Here is a 20,653-nt window from a genome sequence, read left to right as displayed (position 1 = left end):
GCCACAATAAAGCCCCGTGTACCCTTATCACGCAGTACCGCGCGGTGAAACACCCCTTCCCATTCATTTCCAATGGAAGGAAAGTGGAGAGGGCGGGGGACCTTTGGGCGGCGCGAATGTGGCATGGGACACACCGGCTTCCGTAGCCCCTCTGAGGAGACCCCGCGGCGGTAACCGTTTGATTGACGTAGGGAAGAAAAAGACAAGATCGGATTACAAGATGGCGGTCTCTGGATGAGAGTGAAGAGGCCGTCGTAGTTGTTGTGTTTTCAACGGTGAATTGTACAGTTAGCTAGCTAGAAATCCGGCATTCTGCGGGGAAAATAATAATCAGCGTAATATGCTCGTGAATTAGCTTTACGTTTTAGCACATTATTGCAAAACATGCGGGTAGAAACAAAGTTTGAAGTTCGGGGATAAGAAAATAGCTAGGCAACTATTTGAAATAGTGAACTAGTGGCTAGCTAACGTTAGATTGTTAGCTTTTCCGCTCAAGGTAACCATGTCGGATACTCGGCGGCGTGTGAAAGTATATACGCTGAATGAAGACCGACAGTGGGATGATAGGGGCACAGGACATGTCTCGTCTACCTTTGTCGAACGACTGAAGGGAATATCATTATTAGTTCGGGCCGAATCCGACGGTGAGTTGTTAGCTAACATATCCTATTAGCAGATGGTCAGATAGCTCGTCGCATGTTTGTTTTGTTCGTAACGCAGCTATCTAGTTGGCTGGTAACATTTAACAGGCCGCAAATCCAATAAATCAACATCGCTAACTAGTTTGCGAACAATCGGCGACTGTAACTAACTAACGTAAAAACACCAACTGAACTAGCTAGCTAACGTTAGTAGCGTAACGTTACAGCAACTGCTGCCGGTGTGAATTAAGTTAGTTATTCTAGCCATCACTCTACTGCTAATGCTAGTTGGCTACCGTTAGCTAGCTAATGGTATCTATTTAACGTTGGCTAACAAATTTAAACGTTTACTTGTATTAACGCTAGCTAATGTTATTGGTGGTTGGGCTTGATGATCAAATACAAATCATCAAAATAAATTACTTTAGGTAGCTCGTTAGCTAATGTTAATTATAAACGAATCAATAAACCGCTATCTAACCTTAACTAACATTATTTACTCAAACCAGCTTGTTAGCTAACTAACCTAGTTAGATGGCTAGCTAGCCAATGCTTGGAAGTAAAGTGTGGTTTAACTGACATGCTTTGTAATCCTGTTTTCCTTTCAATTATTTTATAGCTATTAGTAGCTAGTTAACCATCGGTACAGTTTGAAAGTACTATATCCAGCTAGTTAACTAACGTTACCTGGTCCAATGTTAGTCAGCTGGCTAGGTAATTAACGTTAACCAGCTAGTGAACTCACTTGGCTTACTCGGTAATAAATAAAGGAACATTTGCTTGCCAGCCAAAAACACACGTTCGCTAATTTATGGGTAGTTGTTCTTGTTTACATGCACAGTTCATGTCAGTAAAAGTGTGGTGTTCAGGTTTCAGCAGTAAGACTGACAATTACAGTTACAACATCCGTCTTATTTGAAGAACATGTTCTTTCACACCCATGTGACTGAATTATCCCGTACTGTATTTTAATTTTGCGAATATTTAGGCATCAACTAATTATTTCATTAAGGTAGTGGGTAGCTAACTAAATTCCCATTTGTCTTTTAGGCTCACTTCTTCTGGAGTCTAAAATCAGCCCAAATACTGCATATCAGAAACAACAAGTGAGTATTCTGCCTCTATAACGGGTTGGTTAGCGTTTTTTCGTCATTAGTCTTGTTCTGGAGGCAGCTGTGCAGTGGGTACTAGCTGGCACAGCCACAGTAATACTATGTAATTTGAAAGCTAACCTTAACCACACTGCTAACTCTAATGCCTAACCCTGACCTAAAAGCAAATGTTTGTTTTCATGAATTTTTACAATGTAGCACATTTTGACTTTGCAGCTGACCTATGGGGAAATCGCTCAGTTCTGCCTCCTGGACAAAGCTCATGACAATATGTTAACCTGTCTATAATGGACTGCTGTGTGTACAGTGCCTTCAAAGTATTCATACCGCTTGACTTATTCCACATTTTGCTGTTACAGCCTGAATTTAAAAAAACATTAAGTTTATATTTTTTCTCACCCATCTACACACAATATTCCCTAATGACAAGTGAAAAAATGTTTTTAGACATGTAAGCACATTTATTGAAAATTAAATAAAGAAATATCTAATTTACGGAAGTCAATACATGTTAGAATCAGAATTGGCCGAAATTACAGATGTGACTGGGTGAGTCTAAGAGCTTTACACATCTTGATTGTGCAATATTTGAACGTTATTTTCAAAATGATTCAAGCCCTGTTAAATTGGTTGTTGATCATTGCTAGACAACCATTTTCAAGTCTTGCCATAGATTTTTCAAGCAGATTTAAGTCAAAACTGTAACTCGGGAACATCCACTAAGCAACTCGTGTAGATTTGGTCTATTTTAAGGTGAATTCGTCTCCCAGTGTCTGGTGTAAAGCATACTGAACAAAGTTTTTCTCTACGATTTTGGCTTAGTTAGCTCAGTTTCTTTTTATCCTGAAAAACTCACCGGTCCTTAACTATTATGATGACACCCATAACATGATGCAGCCACCAACCACTATGCTTGAAAATATGGAGAGTGGTACTCAATAATGTGTTCTATTGGATTGCCCCAAACACAAATTTTAGACTCAAGTCAAAAAGTACATTTCTTTGCTATTTTTTTTGTGTTACTTTAGTGTCTTGTTGCAAACATGATGCATGTTTTGGGATATGTTTTTCTGGACCGGCTTCCTTATTTTCACTCTTCTAACTAGGTTATCATTATTGAGTAACTACAATGTTGTTCCATCCTCCATTTTCTCATATCACATCCATCAAACTCTAAATCAATTCCATTTTGACATTATGACTTACTGTGTGTATGACTGATCTTTATTTAATCCCTTTTAAATTCAGGCTGTAACAAAACAAAATGTGGAAATAGTAAAGGGGTTTGAATACTTTCTGAAGGCACTGTAACTTCAGTGTTTTCTTTGCTCTGTGGGTCATCCATTTCTAAAAGTAGCCTGTTTTAATATCATGTGCAAAATGACAGTGAAATGCTTTTATTGCAAGCTCCTAACCCAACAATGAGGTAAGCCTAATCGTTATCAATGTAGTGCTAAAAATAAGAAAAATAATAACACAAGAAAATAAGCTATATACAGGGTTAGTTCCAATACCATATTTACAATATGTAGGAATACTGGAGTGATAAAGGTAGATATGGGTTGGTGACTAGTTATCAGCATGTATGATAAACAGAGTAGCAGCGGTGTAAATTATGATGGTGTGTGTGTAGTCAGTATAAATTAGTGTGTAGTAGGGGTCGACCGATTTCACATTTTCATAATATGTATTCGGCATTTTTGGACACTGATTATGGCCAATTACATTGCACTCCGCGAGGAGACTGCGTGGCAGGCTGACTACCTGTTATGCGAGTGCAGCAAGGAGCCATGGTAAGGTGCTAGCTAGCATTAAACTTATCTTATAAAAAACAATCAATCTTAACATAATCAGTAGTTCACTACACATGGTTGATGATATTACTAGTTTATCTAGCTTGTCCTGCATTGTATATAATCGATGCAGTGCCTGTTAATTTATCGTTGAATCATAGCCTACTTTGCCAGACGGGTGATTTAACAAGCGCATTCGCATCAAAGCCTTTCTTAAAATCAATACACAAGTATATCTTTTTAAACCTGCAAATTTAGTTAATATTGCCTGCTAACATGAATTTCTTTTAACTAGGGAAATTGTGTCACTTCTTCTCTTCGTTCTGTGCAAGCAGAGTCAGGGTATATGCAGCAGTTTGGGCCGCCTGGCTCGTTGCGAACTGTGTGAAGACCATTTCTTCCTAACAAAGTCCATAATTAATTTGCCAGAATTGTACATTATTATGACATAACATTGAAGGTTGTGCAATGTAACAGCGATATTTAGACTTCGGGATGTCACCCGTTAGATAAAATACGGAACGGTTCCGTATTTCACTGAAAGAATAAACATTTTGTTTTCAAAATGATAGTTTCCGGATTTGACCATATTAATGACCTAAGGCTTGTATTTCTGTGTTATTATATTATAGTGAATTCTCTGATTTGATAGAGCTGTCTGACTGAGTGGTGGTAGGCAGCAGCAGGCTCGTAAGCATTCATTCAAACAGCACTTTCCTGCATTTGCCAGCAGCTCTTCGCTGTGCTTCAAGCATTGCGCTGTTTATGACTTCAAGCCTATCAACTCCCGAGATTAGTCTGGCAATACTAAAGTACCTATTAGAACATCCAATAGTCAAAGGTATATGAAATACAAATGATATAGAGAGAAATAGTCATATAATTCCTATAATAACTACAACCTAAAACTTCTTACTTGGGAATATTGAAGACTCATGTTAAAAGGAACAACCAGCTTTCATATGTTCTTAGCAAGGAACTTAAACGTGAGCTTTTTTTACATGGCACATATTGCACTTTTCCTTCTCCAACTGTTTGTTTTTGCATTATTTAAACCAAATTGAACATGTTTCATTATTTATTTGAGCCTAAATAGATTTTATTGATGTATTATATTAAGTTAAAATAAGTGTTCATTCAGTATTGTTGTAATTGTCATTACAAATATAAATTAAAATCGTCCGGTTAATCGGTATTGGCTTTCTTTTGCGTTGAAAAATCATAATCGGTCGACCTCTAGTGTGTAGAGCCCCAGTAGTGTACACAGAGACGGTGCAAAAATGTACGGTTCAACCGTTGTTAGCTATTTAGCAGTCTTATGGCTTGGGGATCGAAGCTGTTCAGGAGCCTCTTGGTGTCCGGCTTAATGCACCAGCACAGCTTGCCGTGTGGAAGCAGAGAGTAGTCTATGGCTTGGCCTTATGCATCTAAACAATTCTGCATGTGTACAGTTGCAGTTAACTTGACACAATTATTATTTTTATTTTCTTACATTGTTATACAAAGACCAGATTTACAAATTTCATGTTATGAAAATATATGTTTTTTCAACTTGATCATGAGAATGGTTTTCCCCCTCTCAGGACACCCTGATTGTGTGGTCGGAAGCAGAGAACTATGATCTGGCCCTGAGTTTTCAGGAAAAAGCTGGCTGCGATGAAATCTGGGAAAAGATATGTCAGGTATAGTACCATGTTTATATGGTTTTGTAAATCAGTGTAAGGTTTATGATACACTACTATGCTGTTTAGTCTTTTTATGGCATCCGAAAGCACACTTTGAACTACATAAACTACATGTCACTATTGTTGGTGACACATGTAAGTTAAACAACATCCTTTTGCAATATAACATTGTCTAGAGCAACTGATTGTACCGTATTTGCTTGTTATTTGAAGCCCCAATACTATGAATAGCCATGTCTGTGCTTAGGTCACTGCTGCTTCTTTAGGGGGCAGTAAACAAACACATTAATGTCTCTTACAAAACTAAGCCATTTAATAATTAAGTATAGAATATCATGTAACTGAATTTTCTCCTTGGCAATACGGGACTACAGTCTTTCTCTCAGTAGTTCTTACATGTGGCCCCGTGTCTAATTTCCTCCCCAGGTGCAAGGGAAAGACCCTGCGCTGGAGATCACCCAGGACCCCATTGATGAGTCTGAGGAGGAGCGCTTCGAGGAGATGCCAGAGACCAGCCACCTGGTGGAGCTGCCTCCATGCGAGCTGGCCAGGCTGGAGGAGATCGCTGACCTTGTGACCTCTGTCCTGTCCTCGCCCATCCGCCGGGAGAAGCTGGCCCTGGCCCTTATGAGCGAAGGCTATATGAAGAAGCTGCTGCAGCTCTTCCAGGTGTGCGAGGACCTCGACAACCGGGAGGGCCTACACCACCTGTATGAGATTGTACGTGGGGTGTTGTTCCTCAACAAGGCGGCTCTATTCGAGGTCATGTTCTCGGACGACTGTATCATGGATGTGGTTGGCTGTCTGGAGTTTGATCCGTCGCTGGTGCAGCCTAAAAAGCACCGGGAGTTCCTCACCAAGACGGCCAAGTTCAAGGAGGTAATCCCCATCACGGACTCAGAGCTGCGGCAAAAGATCCACCAGACGTACCGGGTGCAGTACATCCAGGACATCATCCTGCCCACACCTTCTGTCTTCGAGGAGAACTTCCTTTCCACCCTCACATCCTTTATTTTCTTCAACAAGGTGGAGATAGTCAGCATGCTGCAGGTGAGTTACTGCAAACCAACAGAACCCTCAGAAAATGTTCTCTTCTATTTTGCTGTTCTTGACTAGAAATGCAGTGTAAGCAAATCCGTTTGTGTTGTCTGAACTGCCTCTTCAGCCCTGGTGTTTTCAGTTTAACAGGTTTCATTTTAGTGTGTTAAGTGAAGGTAATAAAGCACAGTCACTGGTCTTAACTCACTACATATCACAAACTTTCACACCATTGTCAATGTAGATGATAATGTTGTTTTTCTGCTGGAGGTTTTATTTTCCTGTGAAAAGTATGGAACATTCCCTCCATCTTCACATTTGAACATCAATTGTAATCATTACATGTGATATTCTGCTGTTGTCATCAACCTGGAAAGGGTTAACTTTATGAATGTATTTTATTTGACAGTAATGGACTGTCATGAAATGTGATATGTTTTGCTGCTTTTGTCTGCAGTATTGTAAATCAATGCTTGTGACTTCTCTATTGTTGAAAGGGTTTGTAGTTGATAGGGTATCAATTTTAATCAAGGTATCTAATTTGAAATCCGCGCGATGTATGTTTTAAGTTCCCTTTGTTGGCACTTTGCAATGTAATTATACATGTTTAGAAGTTCAAGAGGGACTTGGTTAGGGCTGTGACAGTCATGAGATTTTGGATGATGGTTATTTGTCAGTAAAATGACCACAGTCACTGTTTTATAATCGTTTCAAAGAGAAATACAATATATACACACACTACATGGCAAAGTATGTGGGCACCTGTTCGTCGAATATCTCATGTCCATTAATATGTAGTTGGTCCCCGCTTTTCTCCTATAACAGCCTCCACTCTTCAGGGAAGGCTTTCCACTAGATGTTGCAACATTTCCTCAGAGACTTGCTTTCATTCAGCCACAAGCATTAGTGAGATCAGACACCGATGTTGGGCAATTAGGCCTGGCTCACAGTCCGTGTTCCAATTGATCCCAAAGGTGTTCAATGGGTTTGAGGTCAGGGCTACTGCCCTACATTTTGACAGTGTATGTGAGAGCAAAAACCAAGCCACGAGGTCAAAGGAATTGTCCGTAGAGCTCGGAGACAGGATTGTGTCAAGGCACAGATCTGATCAAGGGTACCAAATAATTTCTGCAGCTTTGTAGGTCACCAAGAACACAGTGGCCTCCATTCTTAAATGGAAGCCGTTTGGAACCACAAAGGCACTTCCTAGAGCTGGCCGCCCAGCCAAACTGAGCAATTGGGGTAGAAGGGCCTTGGTCAGGGAGGTGACCAAGAACTCTATGGTCACACTGACAGAGCACCAGAGTTCCTCTGTGGAAATCGGAGAACCTTCCAGAGGGACAACCATCTCTGCAGCACTCCAACAAACAGGCCTTTATGGTAGAGTGGCTAGACGGAAGCCGCCACTCTGTAAAAGGCACTTAAACAGCCCACTTGGAGTTTGCCAAAAGGTACCTAAATGGATCTCACCATGAAAAACAAGATTCTCTGGTCTGATGAAACCAACATTGAACTGATTGACCTGAATGCCAAGTGTCATGTATGGAAGAAACCTGGCACCATCCCTACGGTGAAGCTTGGTGGTGGCAGCCTCATGCTGTGGGGATGTTTTTCAGCGGCAAGGACTGGGAGTTTAGTCAAGATCGAGGAAAAGATGAACTGAGCAACGTACAGAGATCCTTGATGAAAACCTGCTCCAGAGTGCTCAAGACCTACTGGGGTGAAGGTCCTGACTAGTCTCCCAGTCATCTTATGTGTATACTGTATTCTATTCTACTGTTTTTAAGTCAATGCTCAATCAAATATTTGTCTTAATTCCATAATTGTACTTTTAGATGTGTGTATTGTTGTGAAGATGCTACTGCACTGTTGGAGCTAGGAACACAAGCATTTCGCTACACCCGCAATAACATCTGCTCAATATGTGTGTGTGTGTGTGTGACCAATACAATTGAATTTGAGGTTCACCTTCCAACAAGACAACGACCCTGAGCACACAGCCAAGACAGCGCATGAGTAGCTTTGGGGCAAGTCTCAATGTTGTAGAGTGGAAGGGGGTTTGAATAGTTTCTGAATGCACTGTGTGTATGTATGTACAGTACCAGTCAAAAGTTTGAACACCTTCTCATTCAAGGATTTTTATTTTTACCATTTTCTACTTTGTGTAATAGTGAGGACATCAATTATGAAATAACACATGGAATCATGTAGTAAACAAATCAAAATATATTTGAGATTATTTGAAGTAGTCACGTTTTTGCCTTGAGGACACACTTGACATTTTCTCAATCAGCTTCATGAGGTAGTCACAATTAACAATTGTGCCTTGTTAAAAGTTAATTTGAGGAATTTCTTTCCATCTTAATGCGTTTGAGCAAATCAGTTGTGTTGTGACAAGGTAGGGGTGGTATACAGAAGATAGCCCTATTTGGCAAAAGACCAAGTCCATATTATGGCAAGAACAGCTCAAATAAGCAAAGAGAAACCACAGTCCATTACTTTAAGACATAAAGGTCAGTCAATACAGAACATTTCAAGAACTTTGAATGTTTCTTTCAGTGCAGTTGCAAAAACCATCAAGCGCTATGATGAAACTGGCTCTCATGAGGACCGCCACAAGAAAGAAAGACACAGAGTTACTTCTGCTTCAGAGGATACGTTCATTAGAGTTTACTGCACCTCAGAAATTGCATCCCAAATAAATGCTTCATAGAGTTCAAGTAACAGACACATCTCAACATCAACTGTTCAGGGGAGACTGAATCAAGCCTTCATGGTCGAACTGCAATGAAACCACTACTAAAGGACACCAATAAGAAGAAGAGACTTGCTTGGGCCAAGAAACAGGATCAATGGACATGAGACCGGTGGAAATCTGTTCTTTGCTCCGATTAGTCCAAATTTGAGATATTTGGTTTCAACCGCCATGTTTTTGTGAGAGGCAGAGTAGGTGAACGGATGATTTCCGCATGTGTGGTTCTGTGAAGCATGGAGGAGGTGACGCTGTCGGTAGCTTCGGGACAAGGTCCTGAGTCCATGTTACCACGGAGATGGGCTCAACCATGTTGGCTGCAGCCGTCTTCAGTCTGCTGTTTGTTCCACAACATTTCTTAAACTGGCAATTTGTCTCCTTTTGTCTCTCCTTTCAAATCGAACCACCGATATAAAACATGCTTACTTTTGGCTAAGGTTTGACGACTTCATAATGAAGTACGCAAAGTCCCGGTGCTTTTTCAACATGACCACAAACTGTGATGCAGTATGTTTTTGTAAGCTTTTTATCCCTGCCTTGCACTACAGGAGGACGAGAAGTTCCTAACTGAAGTCTTTGCACAGCTAACGGATGAAGCGACAGAAGACTGTAAAAGGCGGGAACTAGTAAGTTGAATGATCAACTTGTTTAATTAAAAGCATGCAAATACTTAGCTTTAATGCAATAAAGGTTTCAGTGACACACTGTCCTCTGTTTTCCTTCCTCTTCACAGGTGAACTTTTTCAAAGAATTTTGTGCTTTTTCACAAACTTTGCAACCGCAAAATAGAGATGCTTTCTTCAAGACTCTGGCGAATCTAGGCATTCTTCCTGCTCTTGAAATAGTCATGGTATGAATGGTTTTACTACTGTATTAAATGTCTATTAAATGTCAAACAGGTTTTGCATATTTGTCCTAGACATTTTGATGTGACAAAGTTCTCTTGATCCCTTGAATGTGAAATACCATCTCAGGGCTGCATCTTGGAAGCACGTCAAAATAAATGAAACGGTATGTTTCTTAACCCTGAACTTAAAGGTATTAAGTCAGTCCAGATTGCACCAGGCTCCTGAGCCCCTAAAGCAGGAGTGTTAAACTCATTCCATGGAGTGCCTAGTGTCTGCTGGTTTTTGGTTTTTCCTTTCAATTAAGACCTAGACAACCAAGTGAGGGGAGTTCCTTAATAACAGAGGTGGGAAAGGTACTCAATTATCACACTTGAGTAAAAGTAAAGATACTTTTACTTGAGTCATTTTATATTAAGGTAACACAGTAAAATATTTTAGACTTTTAATCAAGTAGTATCAGATTTTAAATGTACTTCAGTACAGTGGTGGGAAAAGTACTCAATTGTCATACTTAAGGAAAAGTACAAGTAAATGCTATCCATCAAATTCCTTATATTTAGCAAACCAGACGGCACAATTTCCTTTACTTTTTTTGAGAGCCAGGGGCACACTCAAACACTCAGATGTAATTTACAAATGAATTATTTGTGTTTTGTGAGTCAACCAGATCAGAGGCAGTAGGGATGACCAGGGATGTTCTCTTGATAGGTGTGTGAATTGGACCTTTTTGCTCATACTGCTAAACATTCAAATAACTAGTACTTTTGTGTGTCAGGAAAAATGTATGGAGTAAAAAGTAAATAATATTCTTTAGGAATGTAGTGAAGTAAAAGTAGTAAAGTATAAAGTACTGATACCCCAAAAACGACTTAAGTAAAAAATACTTTAAAGTGCTACTTAAGTACTTTACACCACTGCTTAATAATCAGTGACCTTATTCATGAATCAAGTCCAAGGGATGAGTGAAAACCCGCAGACACTCTGCCCTCAGTGGAATGAGTTTGACACATGTGCCCTAAAGAAACACCTTGATGGCGCTGAATGAGTTATTAGTTAGAGCACACTATCAGTGTGTGTCTCACCGTCTCCACAGGGTATGGACGACTTGCAGGTGAGGGCTGCAGCCACAGATATCTTCTCCTATCTGGTGGAGTTCAGCCCCTCCATGGTCCGGGAGTTTGTTATGCAGGAGCCACAGCAGACTGATGATGTAAGTATAGCATCAACCTTGTCATATAACTAGGTCTACGTGAAATGTGACACTGGTGGGCAAATTTCTTTGCTACATCTAGGTGCCATATGGAGCTGTGATTATGTAAATAAAGGCATGATTATTTACCCAGTAAAATGTTACTTGTACAGTACAGTGGCTTGCGAAAGTATTCATCCCCGTGGACTTTTTCCTATTTTGTTGTCTTACAACCTGGAATTAAAATAGATTTTTGGGGGGTGTGTTTGTATAATTTGATTTACACAACATGCCTACCACTTTGAAGATGCAAAATATTTTTTATTGTGAACAAACAAGAAATAAGACAAAACAGAAAACTTGAGCGTGCTTAACTATTAACCCCCCGAAAATCAATACTTTGTAGAGCCAACTTTAGCAGCAATTACAGCTGTAAGTCTCTTGGGGTATGTCTCTATAAGCTTGGCACATCAAGCCACTGGGATTGTTGCCCATTCTTCAAGGCAAAACTGCTCCAGCTCCTTCAATTTGGATGGGTTCCGCTGGTGTACAGTAATCTTTACGTCATACCACAGATTCTCAATTGGATTGAGGTCTGGGCTTTGACTAGGCCATTCCAAGACATTTAAATGTTTCTCCTTAAACCATTAGAGTGTTGCTTAAGCAGTATGCTTAGGGTCATTGTCCTGCTGGAAGGTGAACCTCCGTCCCAGTCTCAAATCTCTGGACGACTGAAACCGGTTTCCCTCAAGAATTTTCCGGCAGTCCCTGCCGATGGAAAACCATCCCCCCAGCGTGATGCTGCTGCCACCACCATGCTTCACTGTGGGGATGATGTTCTCGGGGGTATGAGAGGTGTTGGGTTTGCGCCAGACATAGCATTTTCCTTGATGGCCAAAAAGCTAAAATGTAGTCTCATCTGACCAGAGTACCTTCTTCCATATATTTGGGGTGTCTCCCACATGCCTTTTGGCAAACACCAAACATGTTTGCTTATTTTTTTCTGGCCACTCTGTTGTAAAGCCCAGCTCTGGAGTGTAGGGCTTAAAGGGGTCCTATGGACAGATACTCCAATCTCCGCTGTGGAGCTTTGCATCTCCTTCAGGGTTATCTTTGGTCTCATCGTTGTCGATCTGATTAATGCCCTCCTTGCCTGGTCCATGAGTTTTGGTGGGCGGCCCTCTCTTGGCAGATTTGTTGTGGTGCCCTATTTTTTTCCATTTTTTTTATAATGGATTTAATGGTGCTTTGTGGGATGTTCAAAGTTTCGGATATTTTTTTATAACCCAACCCTGATCTGTACTTCTCCACAACTTTGTCCCTGACCTGTTTGAAGAGCTCCTTGGTCTTCATAGTACTGCTTGCTTAGTGGTGTTGTAGACTCTGGGGCCTTTCAGAACAGGTGTATATATACTGAGATCATGTGACAGGTCATGTGACACTTAGATTGCACACAGGTGGACTTTATTTAACTAATTATGTGACTTCTGAAGGTAATTTGTTGCACCAGATCTTATTTAGTGGCTTCATAGCAAAGGGGGTGATGCACGCACTACATTTCGGTTTAGAATTTTTTAAACAAGTTATTTTTTTCATTTCACTTATCCAATTTGGACTATTTTGTATATGTCCATTACATGAAATCCAAATAAAAATCTAATTAAATTACAGGTTGTAATGCAACAAAATAGGAAAAAGGCCAAGGGGGGCGGTGTACTTTTTCAGGGCACTATAAAATGCGTATTGAACTGTTCCTTATAATAGGTGTTATGTTTACCCAAGCATATATTTTTTTGATCTTTTTCAGCAATTAGATGTTTAGGATGTTCAAGGTTTCCTGTAGGTGTTGCCGCTCAAAGTTCCTTTCTGTGTGCATTAGGATGTGCTGCTGATCAACGTGGTGATAAAGCAGATGATCTGTGACTCGGACCCTGAGTTGGGCGGTGCTGTGCAGCTTATGGGGCTTCTACGCACATTGATCGACCCAGAGAACATGCTGGCCCCCACCAATGTAAGACCCTATCTGATCTCTGTCACTCACACACAGTTATGTCATAACACTGGGTGTAATGATTATTGTACAAGAATGCAGAATTATACCAAACTTTCATACATTTTAAAGAACTCTGCAATATCTCAGCATCACTGTCTAATCGACTTCTTACTTTGAATACCATTAGAAAACAGAGAAGACTGAGTTCCTCAGCTTCTTCTACAAGTACTGCATGCAGGTCCTCACAGTCCCTCTATTGGCCAGCACCGTAGATGAGAAGAACTGTAAAGGTGAGCAGGGGGGGGCCCTTTGATCTAAATGGATGTATGCATTGTGTGTATGGTCTCATGTCGTGCTTGAATGGGTGTGTTTAGGTCCAGCTGTATGTGGATATGCATGGCTTTATGTTGGACAGTATAATGGCGCCAGAGGGATGGGCCCCTGACCAGTTGTGCTTTTGAGCTTTGTTTGCGCTGATCCAAACTCGTTTTATACCTAATGTTTGGCCATTTCATATGACCGAAAAGAGCTTCTGGACTTCAAAACAACGATTACTAACCTTGATTTGGATGAGGACTTCTATTTCAACCAATCGGAGGTGAAGGACATAACGCTCATCCCAGACCAGGCTCATATCCCCGTAACTGGTGGAAGCAGCGTCGTCTATAGAGGTCGGTGTTCGGGATATCTAACCTGACTGCAACGGCGAGTGGACAAGTCGCCATTACCCTACGTTCTATTGACAAATGTGCAATCATTGGAAAATAAACTGGATGAGCTCCATTCAAGACTATTCTATCAGCGTGATCTGAAGAACTGTGATATGCTATGTTTCACTGAGTCATGACTAAACAAGGACATGGAAAATATAAATCGAGCAGGTTTTTCTTTTCATTGGCAGGACAAAACGTCTGCATCGGGTAAGCTGAGGAGAGGGGTGTACGTCGCTTTGTCAACAAGTTGGTCCCCGATCTCTAATATTAAGGAAGTCTTGAGGTTCTACTCGCCTGAGTTAGATTAGCTCATGATAAACTGTAGACCCCACTATTTACCAAGAGTTTTTCATAGCTGTCTGTTTACTACCACAAACTGATGCTGGAAAGAACACCGCACCCAACGAGATGTGTAGCGCCCTATGCAAAAAAGACGACAAAAGAATTCTCGCCCAGATGCAATGCTCCTAGTAACCAGGGATTGTAATGCAGGAAAACTGAAATTAGTTTTACCTCATTCCTACTAGCATGTCTCCTGTGCAACTAGAGGGAGAAAAATAAAAACTCTACATCACCTCTACTCTACACAAAAAAAAACTCTCCCTCTCCCTCCATTTGGCAAATTGGACCATAACTCCATCCTCTAAATTCCTGCTTACAAGCAAAAACTCAAACAGGAAGTACCAGGGATGAGCTCAATACGGAAGTGGTCCGATGAAGCAGATGCTAAGCTACAGGACTGTTTTGCTAGCACAGATTGGAATATGTTCCGGGATTCATCTGATGGCATTGAGTTTACCACATTAGTCACTGGATTCATTAATAAGTTTGCCTTGAATTCTAAATAAATCACCGACAATGTCACCAGCAAAGCACCATCACACCACCACTTGAATTCTAGTCAAAATCACCGACAATGTCACCAGCAAAGCACCATCACACCACCACCTCCATGCTTCACGGTGGGAACTACACATCCGTTCACCTACTCTGCGTCTCACAAGACACGGCGGTTGAAAACAAAAATCTCAAATTTAAACTCATCAGACCAATGAACAGATTTCCACAGGTCTAATGTCCATTGCTTGTGTTTCTTGGCCCAAGCAAGTCTTCTTATTGGTGTCCTTTAGTGGTGGGTTCTTTGCAGCAATTTGACCATGAAGGCCTGATTCACGCAGTCTCCTGAATAGTTGATGTTGAGATGTGTCTGTTACTTGAACTCTGAAGCATTTATTTGGGATGCAATTTCAGAGGCTGCTAACTCTGATGAGCATATCCTCTGCAGCAGATGTAACTCTGGGTCTTCCTTTCCTGTGGCGGTCCTCATGAGAGCCAGTTTCGTCATGGCGCGTGATGGTTTTTGCGACTGCACTCGAAACTTTCAAAGTTATTGAAATGTTCCGTATTGACTGACCTTCATGTCGTAAAGTTATGATGGACTGTTAATTCTCTTTGCTTATTTGAGCTGATCTTGCCATAATATGGACCTGGTCTTTTACCAAATAGGGCTTTCCTTTGCTTAAAGGTTTTTTTTAATGGTTGTGGTTGTATTAATTTAACTCCCAGATTGTTTGTTATATTTATTTCTGGCATTGAATAGGTCAACTTTTGTATTATGGGGGATAGTAGATTGACATAGTCTAGTGATTTTGCTGTTCGTTAGGTCTACTCATCTTGTTGGCTGACGAAAAGTAAATGTTGACAATTCTTCCAATATCTTCAATATGCGACTCCGAATTGGATAAGGATGCGTATGGTTGCGTCCCCAATGTGTCTTTCTTCACTTGTGGCCTGTGAGAAGGACCCAATTGCGTGACGGGCATTGGCTAATAAGAAATTAGCTTTCTGAGGGAGCCATGTGAGTGGGAGGTGTTTCGGAGCATGCAGCCAGGAGAAGGGAATTCTAATTAATGATTATATTTAGCCCAAGGGCACAACATCCACTGTCCACAAAATGCATGGATTTTTTTAGGGGGGGGGCATTACCGCCACACAAAGTGGGTGCAGCCGGGAAATTTGAAGCATTATCAAGTGCTTGTCAAATTGGGAATGAGACTGATGAAGTGTGTGCAGCAGAGCTCATGCCTTTCATGTAACTTTTTTCAAATCATCACTAGTCGCATCATGCAGCCATAGAATTTATTGAAAATCAGAACAAATAGCCCAAAGTTTGCATCACAACTAAAGTTATATTAGTAAGTCTAAATTAAGCATAGAGAAGGACCTGTTTCTTTGTTAACCACTCAACACAGAACGTTTTTTATTGAGCAGTGTTATATTGTATTCGTCATACTATAAAATAATGCCACAGAATTCTAATTGCTAAATGAGCTAGTGTAGCACACAGCCATATGGCATAAGGACAACTCCGTATGCTATTCTGCTCTTCTGAAAGACTACATTTTCTTCATGTTTCTTTTGACCTGTCTAAAATCATGGATTTATTAGACATTTTAAAATGTAGACGTTCCAAATGCAACACAACACCAACAGCCACCACATCGAAGCAGCTTTACCCATGCAGAGCAAGGGAAACAACCACCCCAAGGCTCAGAGCGAGTGAAGTTTGAAGCGCTATTAGCGCGCGCTAACTAGCCAGCCATTTCACTTCCGTCACACCAGCCTCATTTCGGGAGTTGATAGGTTTGAAGTCATAAACAGCGCAATGCTTGACGCACAACGAAGAGCTGCTGGCAAAATGCACGAAAGTGCTGTTTGAATTCATGTTTACGCCTCTGCTTCTGCCTACCACCGCTCAGTCAGATACTTAGATACTTGTATGCTTGTATGCTCATTCAAATTATACGCAACACAGGACACACTAGATTATATCTAGTAATATCATCAACCATGTGTAGTTAACTAGTGATTATGATTGATTGTTTTTATAAGATAAGTTTAATGCTAGGTAGCAACTTACCGTGGCTTACTGCATTTGCGTAACAGGCAGTCTCCTCGTGGAGTGCAAAGAGAGAGAGGCAGATCTTTATTGCGTTGGACTAGTTAACTGTAAGGTTGCAAGACTGGATCCCTTGAGCTGACAAGGTGAAAATCTGTCTTTCTGCCCCTGAACGAGGCAGTTAACCCACGTTCCTAGGCCATCATTGAAAATAAGAATGTGTTCTTAACTGACTTGCCTAGTTAAACAAAGATTAAATAAAGGTGTAAAAAAATAAATAATCGGCGCCCAAAAATACAGAGTTCCGATTGTTAAGAAAACCTGAAATAGGCCCTAATTAATCGGCCATTCAGATTAATCGGTCGACCTCTAGTCCAAACACACCAACACAGTCATGAAGAGGGCACAACTACACCTCTTTCCCCTCAGGAGGCTGAAAAGATTTGGCATGGGCCCTCAGATCCTCAACATTTCAACTGCACCATTGAAAGCATCTGGTACTGCTTGGAATGGCAAATGCTTGTCATACAACACTGGGGCCCAGCTCCCTGCCATCCAGGACTTCTATATCAGGCGGTGTCAGAGGAAGGCCCTAAAAATTGTCAGACTCCAGCTACCCAAGTGACCGTGTTGTCACTGCGCGGCAAGTGGTACCGGAGTGCCAGGTCTGGGACCAAAAGGCTCCTGATTGGCTTATTATACCCCAAAGCCATAAGACTGCTGAACAGTTAAACGGTTACCCGGTCTTTCTACTTTTCACCCTCCTACCTACATGTACATAGTACGTCAAACAATCACCTAACCAAACCTACATGTACATATTACTTCATTGTCCCCAACTACTTCATTTCCCAGTACACTGACTTAGTACCAGTACTCCTTGTTTATAGCCTCGTTATTGTTATTTTATTGTGTTACTATTTACTTTGTCTTTGTTAGTTTTCTTTTTAAGTGCATTGTTGGGAAAGGGTGTGTAAGTAAGCATTTCACAGTAAAGCCTGCACTTGTTGTATTCGGCGCATGTGACATACAATTCTATTTGATTTTGAAAGGCCATGATGTCTTTGTTGGGATCTGTGTTGTGTTAAAGACTTTTGTATTTGTAAGACTGATATTCATTGCTTTTACTGTGTCTTACAGATCTGCAAGAGGGGTCCACCAAGATCAACCCAGTGTGTCCTGGTATGTAATCATACATTGATACTCCCAATCATAATTATAATTTATATAAGTGTCTCTTTCCCTATTGTAAATGCATGTTTGTGTCTTTCAGATAATTTCCAGACAGCCCAACTCCTGGCTTTGATACTGGAGCTGCTGACGTTCTGTGTAGAGCACCACACGTACCACATAAAGACCTACATTATGAACAAGGACCTGCTGCGACGAGTTCTGGTGCTAATGAACTCTAAACACACCTTCCTTGCGCTGTGTGAGTCACTGGGAAACACTACGGAGGGGATATGGGTGCAAGAATAGTGGAAGCCCCAAGAATTGACATACACATTCTGTATGTCAGTAGACTGAATTTGTTTATTCATAATTGAATGATTTGAATGAAGCACGATAAAGCATGATAAAAAGCATGATAAAACCCAAACGTTTGGACCCTTGGCTCCTGGGTGGAGCATAATCATTGATATAACTTAAATGTACTGCTTGTGGTGTAAATAGATGCAATATGGAGTTTCCTCAACTCCTTTTTTCAAGGTGTTGAATGTACTGATTTGTTATGTCTTTTAACAGGTGCTCTGCGCTTCATGAGGAGGATAATTGGGCAGAAGGATGAGTACTACAACCGCTACATTGTCAAAGGGAACCTGTTTGAGCCAGTCATCAACACTCTGCTGGACAATGGAACTAGATACAACCTCCTAAACTCAGCCATCATTGAACTCTTTGAGTTCATCAAAGTGGTATGCCCATATTCACTTTTTAACATGTCTGTTTACCATTTTACCACATGTATACACCCTAATATCTATCTATCTATCTATCTATCTATCTATCTATCTATCTATCTATCTATCTATCTATCTATCTATCTCTACAGGAGGATATCAAGTCCCTCATAGCACACATTATAGACAACTACTACAAAGCACTTGAATCCATTGAATACGTCCAGACTTTTAAGGGCTTGAAGGGCAGATATGAGCAGGAGAAGGACCGACAGACTCTGAGACTGAACAGGTCAGTAAGGCATCATCTCCCGAAGACATGGAGAACTAGAATAGAGTGGAGAAGTTGATTTGTGGTTGGTTTCAGCCAAAGAGGATAGCATATAATTTAAGAGTAGTTTGTGTTGAGCAGAGTAACTTCAGCAGTGTCGCATTGTCGAGTGACTTAAAACATTTAATTGGTTATTTACATAAAGCCTGTTAAAAGTAATCTTGACGTTATTCAAGCAGATATCGTAGGGATGCCCGAACGCTGGATGAGGACGAGGATGAGGAAATGTGGTTCAATGAAGATGGAGAGGCTATTGAGAAAAGCAGGCCTGAGGAAGAGTTCCCAGAGAGCTTTGGAAAGTATATGGAAGCAAAAAAAGGTAAGTGCCTCCACTCTGCTCAGTGTGTGTGTGTGTGTGTTCAACCCCACAACTTGTGGAATGGTATGTTCACCCTATGTATTTCCATCTCTTTGCAGTTAAAGAGAGTGACAACAAAGAGAACTTCCCAAAGCGGACCCCAACTGGCAGCTTTAAGTTTACCTTCTCTCATTCTGCAGGGGCTGCCAACGGAACCAACGGTGCCAACTGCAAGCCAGCCACCTCTCCCACCTCCGCCGCCAGTCCCAACGGCTCCCCCGCCAAGTCGGCAACGCCACCCGCCACCCCGGTAGTCAAGGTGAGCTTTCCCTGTCAACTGCCATTCTAGTTGCCAAGGTGAGCCATATCCTCTTTTTACCTGTCAATCTGTAGTAAAATGTCCCATCTGCCTGCCACCCCAGTAGTCAAAATTATTCAAACCTCAGGGTTTAGTCACTTGAGTTCTGTGACCTGTGTTCTTGTTGACAGACTGCGATGGTCGGCCTTGTAGACTACCCTGACGACGAAGACGAGGAGGACGAAGATGAAGAGCAGTCCCCACGGAAACGGCCCCGTCTGGGCTCATAAGCCAGTGAAGTCCCCTGGTCTTGGTCCGCTGTGCCACTGTCACAGTCCACTGGACAGAGACCACTCCCGCCGTCCTACCTTCCCAGCCTGCTCCTACGCCCCCCTATCTGGCCTGTGGACCAGAGAGGTTGATCAGTGCCAAGGTTTCCCTGATGCTCCGGCAGGGACGCAGCACTTCACGCAAACCTCAGCCGCTCTACAAAAGGGGGAGCAGGGGCTAATGGGAGAGCCAGTCATGCTAGCAGGACTAGCCGCTTAGTAATGGAAGCTTGATTGGCTGACCCCATAGAACTGTTAATTTGGGTTGGGTGGAGAGAACTAGGCAAAATGAGGGTTAACAGAAAAAACTAACCAACAGAAAACAAAGTTGCTTAGTTCTGAGGAGCAGGACTCAACCGTCGAAGCTGGGGCTGCATTGCCGAGGCTCACACACCTACATCAGCCAGGAGTCCTGTATTCATGAGTTTATTAAAAGTACTGTACAGTTATTTTTCTTTTTAATAATTTGCCCCTGAAGTGACTTTAAAAGGGTAGAGCTATACCTGCCAGTGTATTGCTTTTGCACAAATGGTGGGATCACGGTTCACCCTTTTAATTCAATTATATGATTCATTGTATAAAGCAAGAGTTGCAATGCTGGTTTTAAAATAACATGTATTAAACGGCAGTAAAGTCATTTTTGCAGCCCACTGAGAATGTCTAAAGTCTGTGTATTCGGTGGCTTTGACTTACTGTGGCTCCCAGAGGTGTCTTTGTTAAGAGAAGTCATTCTTCCAGCAGATATGTGTATCCTTTTTTTAAAGGACACAAGCCCTTCTCATACTAGTGTTCCAGTTCAGTACGCATGGATTGAGTTGATTTTGTTACTAGCC

At 41.4% G+C, this 20,653-nt stretch overlaps 1 protein-coding gene across 4 annotated transcripts; it reads left to right on the top strand.

Annotated features, from left to right (window-relative positions):
- Window positions 1–132: 132 nt before the first annotated feature.
- On the top strand, window positions 133–20,477 carry LOC112255382 (serine/threonine-protein phosphatase 4 regulatory subunit 3). 4 transcript variants are annotated; one of them, XM_042324571.1, is made up of 16 exons: window positions 133–644; window positions 1,692–1,747; window positions 5,130–5,228; window positions 5,658–6,281; window positions 9,570–9,647; window positions 9,755–9,871; window positions 10,963–11,079; window positions 12,938–13,069; window positions 13,239–13,341; window positions 17,804–17,845; window positions 17,937–18,095; window positions 18,410–18,579; window positions 18,717–18,856; window positions 19,075–19,213; window positions 19,392–19,550; window positions 19,683–20,477. In XM_042324571.1, exons 1-16 carry the CDS (start codon window positions 503–505, stop codon window positions 19,779–19,781), a joined length of 2,376 nt encoding a protein of 791 aa, XP_042180505.1. In that variant the 5' UTR covers window positions 133–502; the 3' UTR covers window positions 19,782–20,477. The 4 variants fall into 4 exon arrangements, with proteins under 4 accessions (XP_042180505.1, XP_024284149.1, XP_024284144.1 ...); XM_024428381.2 differs by having other exon boundaries at window positions 19,075–19,214; window positions 19,313–19,550; XM_024428376.2 differs by having other exon boundaries at window positions 154–644; window positions 19,075–19,214; window positions 19,313–19,512.
- Window positions 20,478–20,653: the final 176 nt, after the last annotated feature.

This window comes from Oncorhynchus tshawytscha, linkage group LG01 (genome assembly GCF_018296145.1).
Source record: "Oncorhynchus tshawytscha isolate Ot180627B linkage group LG01, Otsh_v2.0, whole genome shotgun sequence".
NCBI lineage: Eukaryota > Metazoa > Chordata > Actinopteri > Salmoniformes > Salmonidae > Oncorhynchus > Oncorhynchus tshawytscha.
Note: the sequence above shows the minus strand (reverse complement) of the source record. Positions and strands in the feature narration are given on the sequence as shown.